A 16,398-nucleotide genomic window follows, 5' to 3' on the forward strand; every position below is an offset into this window, starting at 1 on the left:
TCTAACTAAACATCCCTGTGTATCAATTTTATTAAACTGTCAAAGTTTAGCGTAAAAAGTAAGGCATTGAGGCGGGGACAACTCTTCAAATATGGCTTAATTTCTGTTTGTTTTTCAAATAACGCCGGTAAATCTGGCTCACACTCTATGAAATATACCCCTCCCCCTAACGGAAAACACTTCTGTAGAAATTTTATCCAACGTAAAGTGAAACCCTCCCCCTGTCAATTTCCCCCCAGCCAGTTTCATCCTTGCAAAGGATGAAACTGAGAGAATCCCCCGTCCTTGTAAAAATGCTTGTGGATGATTCACCCTGAAAAATTCTCCTTAGAATTCTTTCATTTGAATAAAGCTTTGATCTCTAATCAGTTTCTCGATAACTCAAGAAATGCCCCCATCCGTGGAATTATTTCCTCAGAAAACAAAACACGCGGAAAATAGCTCCTGGATGATTCCTGTGGAACATCGCCAAATAAAATATCTGGCAAAGAGAGTGTAAGACAAATAAAACGAATTTTGGATAGAAATTTTGTCTAACCCTTCAAGTGTATAATTTTCCTGGAATATTCACTCCCCAGAAATTTCACTCCTCAAGTAAGGTTCTCCCTATAGAAATCCACCCCTAGCGCAGCCCCCCCCCCAAGAAAAATGGTTGTGTACTTCCCAAAAACAAATACTATATGTAAACAATGGGCAAAGTGTACAACTTGCAGCCCTTCCACCGGGGACTATGTGGGTCGTTTTTCACCTAAATACACAGATATTAGATTTTTCGACTATGTTGAACAAAATGGCTATCTCAAAATTTTGGTCGAGTGACTTTGGGAAAAAATTAGCTTGGGAGGGTGCCTAGTTGCCCTCCAATTTTTTGGGTCGTTTAAAATTTACAGAAGAACCTTTAACTTACGTTGGAATGAGCCCTCTTGTGATATTCTAAGACCAATGGGTAGATACGATCACCCCTGGTAAGAAAAAAAAACAGGAGAGCAAAAAAGCAAAGGAACAGGCATCCGTGATCTTTCTTTCTTAAGAAATAGACAATTCCACATTTTTACATATAGGAGCTTAAAACCTCGATACCAGGGTTTTCTGATACGCTGAATGTGACGGTGCGATTTTCGTTAGGATTATGTCACTTTTAGGGGGGTGTATCCTCCTTTTTTGAAAAATAAGGAAAACATTCTTAGGCTCGTAACTTTGTATTGGTAAGACTTAACCTGATGGAACTTTTATATTTGAAATCAGCATATAATCCAATTTTTTGGTGTATCTATTGGTATCAGAAGTCCATTTTTAAATCTTCGGTTACTATTGAGCCGGGTCGCTTCTTCCCTACTGTTTGTTACCACGAACTGTTTGATATAGCCATTTATATTTATTTTTTGGTCATTGGTAATCTAAAATCCACAAAATATTACAAAAGCTACAGAACTATATCTACAAAAGCTACAAAACTGCAAAATCTACAAAAAGTCTAATCTACTATTTACAAAAAAAGGAACGTGGACTTAACCGATGATGTCTCCTTTCACTTTCACCTTTTAAGTAAAATCATACTTTTAAACGAATTTCGTTACTTAAAACTCATTAGTCGGAAAAATGATTTATTTTCTCACTTAAAACTAAACTTTTGTTGATTAAAAATTCTAATAGTTATTAATGAGTAATAGATCCGGTTTTTAATTTTAGGCTATAGCCACTCCACAATGGAGGAAATATCGCCCAAGGGACATGTCAAAAATTAAGTTTAGAACCCCAAAAGTTCCTGCACATACAATTAAGCTTCTGAATAAACAAGAACCAGTGGCTTTTGAAGTGAAGGAGCAAATCGCAAAGAAAAGTTTCAAATGTAAGTTCTTTTTTTAACACAAAATGATGAAATGACTTGCGATGACGTAGTGGACAAAACTGCATGTATTGAGGGAAGATTGACAGGTTCAAAGATTCAAAAACTTTAATACTATACAAAATGATCAACAGTTCATGAGAGTTTGATAGTTTCTTGATTTTTTTTTTAGCAGACAAATTTTGACGTTTTATGCTTGTGTTTATCATAACAGTAGCAGCAAGTGCAGTTATCCCCGAAAGATATGTGTCAAGCAGCAAAGACTGAGGCTCTAACGTAAATAATTCCGTACGTCCCTCAAAGCATTAAATGTCATGGTTGCAGCGATAGATGCAAGATAGTAAAAGACGAGCCATGGTTGTACAAATACGCCTTTAAAAAACTCCTTTGTGAGAATAAATTGCCATTTTTATCTAATGAAGGGATGGGAACTATTATATTGGTTAATCCTCATAGTAAAGTGTTACTGAAAAATTTACAGATATTTTAAGAAAGAGCCTGAAGCACCTCGAAAATGCCGTCAAATCAAAAAAAAATTCATTGTGAAATTTCTGGTCCTGTAATCTTAAAGTATCTTGAACAACAAAAAAGCACGCCCCTTTTAACCTTGGAAAACAAAGAAAATTAATTTTTTGCATTGCATTTCTTTATTCTTCTTTGCCTTTCTTTGCTTTTCTCTTTTTTCCCTGTGTTTTATCACATACATATCTTTTTCCATTTGTTGTTCAAGGGACACTGCTAGCAGGGCACTGGAGCTTCATAGAGAGCTGTTTAGGGCTCATTTGGGAGGTAATTTTTATATCTAATGATCCTTATTAATTCAGCTTAATAACACTATAAGAATATGCCATGTGTCACCTGAGGAGGGCACTTTGGGTTTCAGCTCTGGAATGGAATAGCTGTGAAGAATGGAAAGAATACTATTGTAATCTCCATACTGAAAAAGCCTAACCCTAAGGTTTCTAATGCCGTCTTTTGTGTTGTACCCTCCCATTTCGATTAACTTATTTCCTAGATCGTCGACTGACTAACAAATCTAACGCATTCAAGATTTCGCTTAGTGTCGTTGAGTTTTCTAAAATCACTATGTATTTCATGTCGGAAAGTACTACTTAAAAAACAGTGTTTTTTATCTTCAACTTCTCAAAGATGCTGTGTATACTCTTGAACTCTTGTTTTGGCAAAATTCTAGATGATTTGTAGAGAAATTAAGAGGGATATGAAATAAAACCTATGGGTATATCTTTCAACAAAAACTCATCTGAATCCTTCATTTGTATTGCATGGAAACAGTTTAGTTGTATTGCACCGTAGTGTACAATTTATCGTATTTATTTATAAACGCTAAGAACTAGCCAAAATTAATGGGAAAATAAAGTTTTTTCATAGGCAGCGCAATAGCACTGCCTAAATAAAGACCGATGTGCGCACAATGTATTATTATAATTTTTATTATTATTTTGGTTAGATGAGGGCACTTGGTATCGAAGTAGTTATATTGGAAAATTGGAAAAGGACTCAATCGATTGGAAATTAAAAGAGCTAACGCCCTTTTTAATGGTCAAAAGTGATTGGAGGGCAACTAACACCCCTCCCACACCCATCATTTCTCCAAACAAATCAAATCAAAATATTGAGATAGTCATTTTGTTCATCGAAGTTTAAAGGTTTGGAAATTATGCCTTTGAGGATGAAACCCCCCCACACACACAGCTCTCAGGGCAAGGGTTGTAAGCTATGCCCTGGGGCCATATAAGGCATATATTGAAAAGGTGATCGTATAAACTTCGGAGGGTGCTCATTGGATTTGTAATCAGACCTTCTTGTGCCCTTTTTAAGATTCAGAGTGATCAAAGGGTGGATACTCTCCCCCCACACCTCATATTTTCATGAAATGCATCTGATAGAAATTTTGACATGGCCATCTGTTGTCTTAGAGACTTCGAAAAGAGCTCATTCAATTGGAAATAGAAAGGGCTAGTGCCCATTTTAATAGTCAAAGGTGATTTGGAGCCAACTAACCCTCCTCCCATGCCCACCTCTTCCCTAAGCACATCGAATCCAATATTTGAGACAGCCCTTTTGTTAAACGTAATAAAAAGGTCCAGAAATAATATTTTTGAGAATGACAACCACCCAGAGCCTTCAGGACAAGAGTTGTAAGGCACAAACTGGTGGCATATAAGGTAATATAGAAAGGGTGATCGTATAAACTTTGGAGGGGGCTTATTGGAATGTAATCAGAAGTTTAACGCCCTTTTTAAGATTCAAAGTGATCATGGGGTGGATACCTTCTACCCACACCTCATATTTTACCAAAATACATCTGATTGAAATTTTGAGAAGGCCATTTGTTGTCAAAAAAAATTCAAAAAATGCTCGTTTGATTGGAAATTGAGAGAGCTTTTTACCTTTTAAATAGTCGAACATGATTGGAGGGCAACTAAACCCCCTTCCACGCCCATAGTTTTCCCAAAAACATCCCTTAAAAATTTTTAGATGGCCAGTAATTGAAAGGTCCCAAAATTATGTATTTGAGGATGACAACCATAACAGCCCTTGAGGCAAGGGCTGTAAGTTATGCCCTGGGGGCTTATAAGGTATATATAGAAATCAAGTTCATACAAACTGTGGATGGGGCACATTGGATTTGGTAAATAGAATTCCTATTGCCAACTTTAAGTTTCAGAGTGATTGGAGGGTAGATACCCCCTCCCACTCCCCGTATGTTTTCCGAAATATCTCTGATAGAAATTTTGATATGGCCAAAATATGGTGATATGGTGAAAGGACCAGTGCCCTCTTTAATACTCAGAAGGGATTCAAAGGCAACTAACCACCCTCCCACGCCCACCAATTCTCCAAACATATCCAATAAGAACTTTGAGATAACCAATTTATTCAACGGGGTTGAACGTTCCAGAAATTATATCTTGGATTTGTAATCTGAAGTGTGAGTGCCTTGTTCCAGATTCAGAGTGATCGGAAGGTGCAAACCTCTCCCCCCCCTCACACTTTGTATTTTCCCGCAATGCGTCTAATAGAAATTTTGAGATGGTCATTTGTTGTCGTAGAAACTAAGAAAATAGTAAATTTGATTGAACATTGAAAGGGCCAGTGCCCTTTTTAATAGTCAAAAGTAATTAGAAGGCAACTAACCCCCCTCCAACGCCCACTATTTCCACAAACACGTCCAATCAAAATTTTGAGATAGCCATTTTATTCAACGTAAGTTGTAGGGCCGAAATTATGTCTTTGAGGATTATAACTCCCCTCCCCCACGAATCTCAAGGCAAGGGTTGCAAGTTATGCCCTTTGGGCAAATTAAGATATATATAGTAAGGTTGGTCGTATAAACTTCAGAGGGGGCTTGCTGGATTGGTAATTAGAAGTCCTAGTGCCCTTTTTAAGATTCAGAGTGATGGGAGGGTGGATAACTCCCCCCTCCAAATCTCGTATTTTCCTAAAATGCATGTGATAAAAAATTTCTATATGGCCATTTGCTGTCTGGAACCTTCGAAAAAGGCTCATTTGATTAGAAATTGAAAGGGATAGTGCCCTTTTTATTAGTCAGAAGTGATTGAAGGGCAACAAGCCCTCCCCCCACGCCCACCCATTCCCGAAAAACTTCGAATAAAATTTTAAGATAGCCACTTTGTTCAGTGTAGTTGAAAGGCATGGAAATTATGTCTTTGACCATCCCCATGCTTTCTCAAGACCAGAGCATAACTTGCATTTTACTCAAAAAACAGCTTTGGATTGTCAGTTTAATACACATATACTGATGTATATTCCTTAAAGTTTCGATAATTTTTTATTTATTAAAGTTAAAAAAGCTAAAACATTTTAAATATATTTTGTTTTGTTTAAATCATTAAATACATAACCGAGTCAAAGTTAAAATGAGCAAAAATTAACATGAGAAGGGCTGAAAACTCCATGTCTTCTCCAGACCGGAACATATTTTGTACGTTACTGAAATTAAAATACATTTAAAATGTTTGCACTTTGTTTTTACTTTTTTAGAGTGTTTTTGCTGGATATATGAAGGGGTAAGTCCTCCCCCCTTTACTCTACTTATAGCTCGAGTATCTGGTGCCCTCTTTAAGAGTAACAAGAGATTGGATGGAAAGCAGCACTTCTCTCAAGCCCATTCATTTTCTATACGCATCCAGTCAAAATTTTGAGACAGTCATTTTATTCAGCATAGTAAAACGGTTCAGCAACCATTTCTTTAGAGATATTAGGCATGTCGACCCCCCCCCACAATTAGGCAATCAGTCTATTATGCTTTAAGACTAAATATTGCTTTAAGATAAATCAAAAAGGGATTGTGTTTGTGGTTGCCAATAAGACACCTCAGCAATATATTGAGAACGACTGGGGATATTAAGTTGAAACTTTTGGAGATACTATATTACTAAAGAGCATAGATAAAATCTTTTGGTAATGATATTAAATTTATTTTTCGGGTCAACTTCAGACGCTATAAAATTGAATTAAAAAATACTGTATTTGTCAGGATTAAAAATTGTCGAAAAAATTTTTCCAACATTAATTTTCAACCCATCCTATGGATTCTTATAGAATAAAACTGAAAAGATATACAATATTATTTTTTCCATGAAAAAGACTATGTCAATAAAAAACGAAAAGAAATTAATTTATAAAACTTTTTCCATATCACTAGTTTTTCAAAGAAAAGCAAAGAGCTACACTAAGTCAAGAATGAGCAAAAATACAGTCAAATAAACTTCCAAGCCTAAAACTACCACAAATTACTATTAATAAATAAATGAAACTCAAAAGGAACAGAAATTACAACAAATAGCCAAATTCAAACTCAAAACAAGCAAAAATTAACAAGAGTAGGACCCTTATGCCTTCTCAAGTCCAGAACACAATTTTCGCGTTACAGAAAACAAAATACGTTTGAAATGTTTTCACCTTTCTCACTTTCATAAATGAAAAATTATCAAAACCGTAAGGAAAAAATTTCAGTATATGTCAATTAAACTGACAAACAACAGTCATTTGTTTTTTTTTGCAGTGAAGGGCGAATTGTGTTCTGGTCTTGAGAAGACATTGGGTTTATTTTATTTATAGCCCTGCTCTTGCTAATTTTTGCTCGTTTTGAATTAGACTCGGCTATTTATTGTAATGTCTGTTCGTTTTAAATTTCATTTTTTTATTGATAGCGACCTGTGGTAGTTTTATGCTTGGAAGATTATTTGATGAATTTTTGCTCATTCTTGGCTAAATGGAGCTCTTTACTTTTTTTGAAAAACTTGTCTTTTAGAAAAAGTTTTTTATATTAATCTTATGAAATAAAGGGCAATGATGAAACTTAAAACAAACTAAAGCTGCTACTTCAGAATTTATGCAACATATATTTGGGGTACTGGTTAAAATAAACTCACTCGTAATGTATACATAAATTTATGAACTTCTGAAAAAACCTGCGCTGTACCTTGTCTTACTTGAGGTTTTTAGATTTAGAATTGTGGACTAAAATTTACTGATTTCAAGGCTGGGGAAAATCTATTGAGAGCCCTATAAATTAGTCTCTTATTTTCTGCAGGATATGTAAGGATTCACCTGTTACTGATCGTGTTCATTGCGTCGATTTTGTGTTTTCAGTAAAGTGCTACTTTCTGGGATTCTAGAAATTTTAGGGATATACTACGAGTATATTTGAACCATTATTGCATATTTTTTTTTCTTGCGTAAATTCCGTAGCGATGATTTTTGTTCGTTTTAAGTTTCATCTTCGTTCTTTACTCCCATCAGAAAAACTTCGCTTTTGCCCATAGATACGAAAAATAGAATTCAAATGAGTCCATAAACTGCTATATATGATGTCCCAGTGTCCCATTAGCAGTAAAAAAAAAAAAAAAAAGAGATTAGTGCTTCCCATGCTTCAAGTGATTTTGTTGTTATTCAAGGTGGTGGGCTTTAATTCTCGCGCAAGGGTTTTTTTTTATCATGGGGACCCCAATGATAGCCATTTCATTTTAATCAGATACCATGTTTGAGGGTTTTCAGGTTCCTTTTCGAAAATGTTATAAATTTATCTGCGCAATAACGTTTTATTAATAAAATTAATCAAAATAATAGTTATCGTTCTTGAATCAGAAACAATTAGTAAGTTTTACTTATTAAGCATTTTTTTTAAACGTATTTAAATCTTTTTGTGACCTGGTTTGCTCTTTGCCTGATCGTAGCTAAGTGGTTTGCGCGCATGGTTGGGAATCCTTTGTCCGAGGGCCACGGGTTCAATTCCTGGCGTGGCCGGTTATTATTTTTTGGGACGGGAGTCATTGGTGTCACTCTGTAAGCTCAGCCAGAGTCGACCCTGATCTATATGGGTACCTGGAGAAACTTAGGAAAGGTAAGCAGGGAGGGTATTCAAAAGCAGAGGATGCCTACCCCCCTCCATTTTACTTCCTGGATGAAGGGTTAGGAAATGGATATCAGCACCACCTGTTTTGCCTTAAGTGTCTAGTGCTGTCATAATAGTTTGCTCTTTACTAGGTTATAGCTATGTCTTAAGCCATGATAACTTGAATCATTACAGAGCAAAACCATGGCACTTTGATGATTCACATTCGATATACGATTTCATAGACTTCGAAGACTTAATATTCCTTTAAGATTTATTATGTTGAACAAACTCTGAATTCATTCAATACACGTAAACTTTGCTTTTAGCTGTATGCGGACAAAAGAAAATAGTTGAATCTAAAGTTGTTGGCGGCGAAGAAGCGATTCCCCATGAATTCCCATGGCAAGTGGGTCTTTTCCTTGATGGAAGAAGTTTCTGCGGTGGCTCTCTAATTTCTGATCAATGGGTATTGACTGCTGCTCATTGTACTGAAGAGTAAGTACTTTGAGATATTTTTTATAAAACATTGTCATTTTATGCTGTGGAGTAATAAGTTTTGGTAATGGCTAAAGTCAATGATCGTATTTTTGTCCTGCAAACATAGACGAACATTTATACTAATTATAATGACTGAAAATATTTATCGAAAAGATAAGATAAGGCAAGGAAAAAGATAAGACAAGGTACTTGTGCCTTGGAACTGATTCAGCCATCGTATTTCACACAATATGACTCGCCATAGGAGGATTTAATTTTGACCTTATAGGAGGAGTAAAAGGAATTGGAATATTATTTTCTCGTGATCATCATTTTGATCAGAAATAAAAGTCAGCGGAAAAATTAAAGGTGAAAAAAGTTACCATTAAGCTGAAGAAAAGTAAAACATGCACACGAAGAAACTTACTGTGATTTGAGAACAACTAAAGGGATGACTCCTGAACAATTAGATTCCTGAGTGAGGTTTTTAACTGTTATGTAAACCTAGGAAAACGGTACAAATTCATTTATAATGTAACTAAAAAAGAAGTGGGAATTCAAGTATCAAGAATTCAAACAAATTTTAGGACCGATTCTCTTTTAAAAGTAACTGATATACTCCAGTTTCAAGATTTAATAGCCTTCCTTCTTTTTTTTTAGCATAACCTTTGTAGATGTTGTCCTTGGGGGTCATATGATCCGTGATGAAACAGAAGAAGGTCGAATGGAAATCACTGCTACTGAATATATTCTTCACCCAGGATGGAATAGTTTCACCCTTCGTGACGACATTTCCTTGATTAAGCTCCCCGAGCCTATTACATTTACAGGTATTATGCTGTTATTTTTCATTTACAGTAACAGACAGTATCCTTTTAATCATTTCTTAAAATTTCTTTATACTTTTTCGTCAAATTTTATATGGTCGCTTTTTTCAAATAATTCTTAGACACTGGAAAAAAATATATATATTCCTTTAAAATTAAACTGAGAGAAACAGGGAGAAGAACGTAACATGCTGTGGAATTATATCAAGCACTAGCCTAGAAACCAAATATCTTACTTGGTAATGGAATGGGTAGTCATTACTATTTGAATTGGCTACAGAAATAAATAACGGAAGACACTTCTTATTTGGATGTAGTTTATCAGCTTGTTGGAATTATGCTGACTGAAGCTCTTAAGGTTTCTTGACGCAATAATTGCTGTCCTTTTTTAAGTTTTGGCTCCGATCTTTACTTCCGTCAAAAAAATCTTTTTTTTGACAAAACAAATGTTTGTTTTTAATTTCCTTAAATAGACAGCATAAGCCCTAGATCGTTGGGAAAATTAGGCGATTAAACTACCAGTTTTTTTTTTTAATGAGACGTTAATTACAGGTTTCACTTCCTACCACTCTTCAACTTTACCACAAAATAAGTAAAACTTCGTCACATGGGTACTTCCGACTTTACATTATCCCCACTATTTTTGTAAATGCATGTAGTAAATTTATTTATTTATGAATCATCGTCCCTGATGAGCATTATGTTTTTATGAACATATAATGTTTATTTACCTAGTGTATCAGGAAACTTTTCACAAAAACACTGTTTATATGGTGTTTTTGTTCCTGAATTGCTAACACAGAAATTTGCGAAAATGACGTACTAGAACACTGAAAACGAAAAAATGCTTTGGAAAACCGAGTTTTCAAACACAGTTTCCGAAGCAAATTTCTAAATTCGCTAAGTAAATTGGCTTGGAACTCGGGAGGTTTTCTTTTATTTGTAAAATTCTTAACCATAGAAACATTATAGTCTATTTATCAACAAAATCCTAACTGACAGACGATTTTCAAAAGAAAATCCCTTGAAGCAAAACATATATAATAAGAAAACATCTTTAAATTAATTATCCTTAGTTATGAGTATCCGTCGTGTTAGCACAACAACCAGAATTTCTGGTCAATGTTTGCTCTTTATTAGGTTCCAGGTAATAATAAAAGGATCAATGTCATTTTTTCTTCGAGACATGCAAATATATATATATATATATATATATATATATATATATATATATATATATATATATATATATATATATATATATATATATATATATATATATATATATATATATATATATTCGAGAGATAGGCCTACATGTTATAAAGAGATGTGAAGGATTCTTTAATGCATTTATTTTCAAGGGTTGGTCAGGACTTTTAAATAGGAACTACAATCATAAAGCTTCTTAAAAAAAAATTAAGTCACATAAATTTTCTTGCTTTATTTGGATTCATCTTTACACTCATATCTATATATCATTTTCTAATTCTAGACACCTATAGTCCAGTTTGTCTCCCACGTTACAGCGATGTAGATACTACTTTTGAAGGCGTCATGGTAACAGCCTCTGGTTGGGGAAAAGATTCAGACAGTAAGATTTACTATTAGATTGTCCAGGCTAATTGTTATTGTGAATTGACTATTTATTCATCAATTTTAACTAGCGTCCACAATCAACTAGGCAAGGTTAATAGTCAAGAAATATGATGTGGACTACAGCTTGTCCCTTAAAATAGTTAAATTGCCTCTTTTTAGATTGGTGTGAATTTCGATTGTTCACTGTTCATATTTCGTCTCTGCGGATTCAACACTTTAGATTTCTTAAAGTTTTGCTCTTTCTTTTCTCTTTCAATGCTTAAACTGTACAAAACAATTGGAGTAGGTAATCGTTTTTACAGAGACTACTGAGGTGAGCAGAAAATTATCAAACATCAGTTATCTTCAGCTCCTACCTCAACTCTCTCTTGTAATTTTTGTTCTTCCACCCTCCTTTCACATTTTTTTCCTTTTTTTCTGCTAAGGAAGTCAAAATCATATCAAAAATCAATTATCGTCGGCTTCTACCTCAACTCTCTTTTTTAATTTTTATTCTTTCGCACTTTTTTCGTATTTTTATCCTTTTTTTTCTGCTGAGGCAATAAAAAAAAAAAAAAAAAAAAATGAATTATTGTCGACACCCGCCTCAACTCAATCTTGGAATTTTTATTCTACCGATTTCATTTCTTATTGTTTTCCTCGTAATTTTGTGAATTATTTTGCTTAGCATTAGTGTATTTTTCCCCTTTGTGTACTCCGCTATTAGGCCATGATGCATGAGATATACTTATAGAAATTAGTATGACAGTATAAGATTTTTGTTTTGAAGTATTTCATTTATTGGAGGAATATAAGCTACACGTATCAAAGAGAAACCATTTAGCTTACAGTCCTTCAAAATTAGACTATCATCAAAACGCAGCAGCATTTTTCAACTTGAAAAAATTTCAAGGAGCATGTTTTATCTGAGACCCATAAATTCAAACAAATTGGAAAAGAGGGGCTTTTTGCTCAGTCTGGAAACTCCTCTGGCGAGTTTAAGAAGTTCTCCTGAATTGAATAGAACCCTGAGCCACGGTCCTGGAAAATAATTCTAGTACCCAACTTTATTCCTCAGCCTCTTCCACCCCTATGTTCCTTGAAATGCGAAAAAAGATTCAAGGTGAATGAAACCTTTTGAAATAGATCAGAATCCTGTTGAAAGTCAAGCAAGGTACCTCGAAAAGTTCTATGAAAAATAAATTATAGTTTTTATAAGAAAAGGGTACAAAAAGGAAAGGAAAATCAATTTTGTTTGAAATCAGGCTCAAATATTAGAAGTCCTTTTGCCAATACTTGTCTAAGTTGAAAACCAAAAAAAAAAATCTTTAATATCAACATGAATCGCTCAAGCTTGTAAGAATAAAAATTTTAGAGATGTGAGCTTGAAAACATCTTCCTGGAACGATATTTAGACTATATATGGATTAAATTATAAAATTTACCTAATACAGTATTTTAACCCTGTAGCAGCACAGTAAATTGATGCCGAGCTTGGAAATATAAGGCCTGTGAGTTCTATTTCAGCTTCTTTAAGGCTGGGTGACAGGCTTGTTTCCTATCCCTTAAAAAACACATAACCACTAAAACATCGAATCAATACCCTGAGTCCCATCAATGACTCTGAAAGATATTTATCCCTATCCTAGAGCAACGGCGTTCCGAATCAGAAAAAAACCCTCTTCTGTACTTTTACCGTGCTATCAGTTCCTAAACTATTAATAATTAAATCTTTTTGCTTATTTATTATCCAGAGGTATGCAGTTTGCAATACCAACAAATACTGTATCATTGAATAACATGCCAAATCCCGGAGTAGATATAAATGTAAAATGTCCTAACATGAAAAACTTTCCGAAATAAAAACTTAAAAAAATACACTCTATCAGTTCAAAATAGAGAAGGGCTCTTAAAATATTTGCTGTGAACGGTGATGCTGTATACAAATATTGCATCTTCCTCTTCTTTATTCAAAAACTTCTATTTAACCTGTAAAAGTTAAACAGGAAAAGACTTTTTAATAAACCCGAATGAACTGAACTGAACTGAACTGACTGCACCTTGACTCATTTTTAGAAAGAAAACTATTTTTAAGTTTCAGTAAGTATTCAAATTAAAATCTATGATAGCCGGAAAATACCTCCTAGTAAACGAGGCTAGTACATTCTTACTTGTCTATTGCAAATTATTAAGTCAGTTTAACAGCCTTAATGCTAACCGTCAATTATAATCTTGGATCTTAAACAACGGGAATGAAAGTTAAAATAAGCAAAAAGCTGTTTACCCAAACACGTCATGCTCATAGAGACACGTCAGCATCCAGATTTAAATGTGAATTCATGTTTTGGAACATGCTGAAAACATGTGAGACTTAAAGCACTTGGTATTTTAGTTTATTTTTATTTAAATGCTTCACCAACGCTACTTGACTTTTCATTCAAAAATGAGAATCTTGATAAATAGCCAACCTTTTCAGACGCCTTCGGCATTTCACCTGTCCTAAGGAAAGTAACTGTACCAGTTTTGGGTAACCAGCCCTGTGATGATGTTTATGGAATCATTACTGATGGACATATCTGTCTTGAAACTACAGGAGGCATGGGTGTTTGCAATGTAAGTTCATATTTATTTTCTACCTCCTTATAAGATAATTTCACCAATAGCAAATGCACTGTTCCACCAAATTCACTGATGAGCAATGTTTTCACTTTAAAGCTAAACAGAATTTATCAGTATCTTTACAGTTCCATGAATCTATAATTCACAAAAGGGGAATCATTTAAATTTCCTGAAGATTTCGTTAATAAAGTAGAAAAGGTATTTAAAACAGACATACAATTATAAGGGAAAATTATGAATTTACCTGACGGGCCGGGGCTCGACACATCCCTTGAAAAAATAACTGCTGCAGGACATTGCCAAGAAAAAAAGAAAATCAAATTAATGAACTTTTTCAAATTCATTAATTTTTTTTACCTTGCACAATAGTTTTTAGTATCATTAATAGTTTTGGTGAGCTTGGTATTTCTACATTTTGATGAAAAATCTTATATAGCAAAAAAATAGCTTATAAAATAAGTTCATTTTGATTTATTTTATAGTAAATAGAACGAATTAATACAAAAGATGATGGAATAGAACTGTTTTAACTAACAAAACAGCAAACAAAGAAAAACAGTGTGCAGTAAACGCAAAAAAAAAATTTGTAAACTATAAAAATAGTATTTGTCTTAAAACTTTTTCACTTGATGAGTGGTGACTCTTGTTGAATAAATAGCTAAAAAACATCCTCAGCTCTTCTGTTTCGGCCTAGACGGGCATTGTGTATTGACCAATGCCCAAAGCTAGAAGTAGTATTAGTAGTAGTAGTTAATCATCTATATTTTGAAATCTTCTATTAATTTTAGGGTGATTCTGGTGGCCCACTCAATCACGAGCGTGACGACGGTTGCGTTGAAACCCTAGGAGTTACCTCATTCGTTGCTTCTGCTGGATGCGAATCTGGTCTTCCACATGGGTACACACGAAACACCTTTTATCTCGACTGGATTTCCGAAAATACTGGAATTGCAATTGATGCATAATCTTTTCTATTCTTTTAATTTTAATTCAAAATAAATTCTAGCTAACACTTATGTTCAAACTTTGTTTTCGCCATTGACATTGACTATGACGTGCCTAAGGATTCAAGTTTCGAAAAAGATTAATATCCGGGACTGGTTTGCTTAGAAAAACTTGTAAAGGTGAAGAGAAAACCTTAAACAGGAGGTTTTAATAAAATGACAGCACCATAGGGCTTCTTCCGAATACATACTGGTATGTTGTACTAGCATGTTGTCCTTAGCTTGTTAAAACCTTGTCTATGAAAGGAATACCAAACAGGGTAAGAAGCTAAATTTTTCAGTTTTAATGTAAACTAAAAAGAGGAGTAAGAATTCTTATAGCGAAGTAAGTCTTTTAAAACTAATGGAAATCCTTTTTAGTACCCTTCCAATGTATTTTTCTGAAGAATCCACTGAACCAGCCACAGGCAGTGAAAGGGAAATAGATATCTTGGGGTTGAAATCCTTTGGCACGGCACTGTTAATACTGACCAGTCAACAAATTGTATTCGATACCAAAGAAACCTGATCCAGACAAATATTTCTTTGGGTTGCACATTATCAAAACTAACGCATACAAATAGATGAAAAATGTATTTAGTTTTTTTAAATAAAGGTAAACCTTTATTAATACAGCAGTTAAAACGAAATTTTCATTTTAGCCAACAGAGAGCACAGCTCAGTGTGTCAGCTTAATACATAGATCATAAAATCACATTATGATTTTATGAGCAGATACATGTTAAGACATAATTAAGAGCGGATCAAGAAAACAAAAAGGCAAAGGCAAAAAAAGAAGACGAAAGAACAGACAAAAAAAAAGTAGAGTCCTTCCAAGCACGAGTATATACTTAACCAAAGATTTAGCCCTTTATGATTCAAGTAGAGGAAGATAAAGATTCTTGGAGCGTACATCAAGGAGGCACACTCGTGCCTCTATAAAGAGGTGAACCACGACAATGTTAAGCGATCTTCGGTTCCAGTGGTCGCAGAGGGATGGGGAGGGATGCATTTCGTAGCCCGAGCTCCAACTAAGAAACCTGCCAAATTTCATCCCCCTCCGACTTTTCCTTCATGGGGAAAATCTGGCCGAAAGTTTCGACCCACCAACCCCAGCCCCCCTTTAACGTTGTCCGATCGGGCTGAAATTCTCAAGTTAAGGTCCCCTAGGGCCCAGGAGCTTATCCGCGAAATTTCAGCTAGATCCGATAACTCATTCCCTGTTTTCCAGAAACCACGCATAGCCACTTAATTTTCATATTCTTTTTTTTTCTCGACGCCTACAGGTCACAGCCGACATCGGATCTGGGTGTACCAAGACTCATTCGATGTGGAATTCTCCGAGTAAGTGCCCTTGAAAGCTTCGTAGGAAAATCTTAACCCCCCGAAAGGTTCGACCCCCCAAACCCACCCCCCCCCCCTTTAACGTTGTCCGATCAGGCTGAAATTCACAAGTTAAGGTCCCCTACGGCCCAGGAGATTACCCGCGAAATTTCAGCTCGATCCGATAACTCCTTCCCTGTTTTCCAGAAACCACGCACTAGCCACTTAAACCCATTTCTCCATAAGAGCCCATGTTAATTTGAAATTTTTAAAAGTTATTTAAAAGTTATATTTACACACATGCAGGTGGTTAGCTCAGTCGGTAGAGCGTGGGACTTTTAATCCTCGGGTCAAGGGTTC

At 34.9% G+C, this 16,398-nt stretch overlaps 1 protein-coding gene across 1 annotated transcript in view; it reads left to right on the top strand.

The window, feature by feature from the left end:
• Positions 1 to 14,744, top strand: part of LOC136025197 (brachyurin-like) — a 17,797-nt gene extending 3,053 nt beyond the window's left edge. The window contains exons 2-7 of the mRNA XM_065700997.1: positions 1,690 to 1,849; positions 8,558 to 8,726; positions 9,369 to 9,538; positions 11,031 to 11,129; positions 13,590 to 13,726; positions 14,521 to 14,744. Of these exons, the coding sequence (XP_065557069.1) occupies positions 1,690 to 1,849; positions 8,558 to 8,726; positions 9,369 to 9,538; positions 11,031 to 11,129; positions 13,590 to 13,726; positions 14,521 to 14,697 (912 nt within the window). The 3' untranslated portion in view covers positions 14,698 to 14,744. The remainder of the gene's footprint in view (positions 1 to 1,689; positions 1,850 to 8,557; positions 8,727 to 9,368; positions 9,539 to 11,030; positions 11,130 to 13,589; positions 13,727 to 14,520) is intronic.
• The last annotated feature ends 1,654 nt before the right edge of the window (positions 14,745 to 16,398 follow it).

This window comes from Artemia franciscana, chromosome 3 (assembly GCF_032884065.1).
Source record: "Artemia franciscana chromosome 3, ASM3288406v1, whole genome shotgun sequence".
NCBI classification, from domain to species: domain Eukaryota; kingdom Metazoa; phylum Arthropoda; class Branchiopoda; order Anostraca; family Artemiidae; genus Artemia; species Artemia franciscana.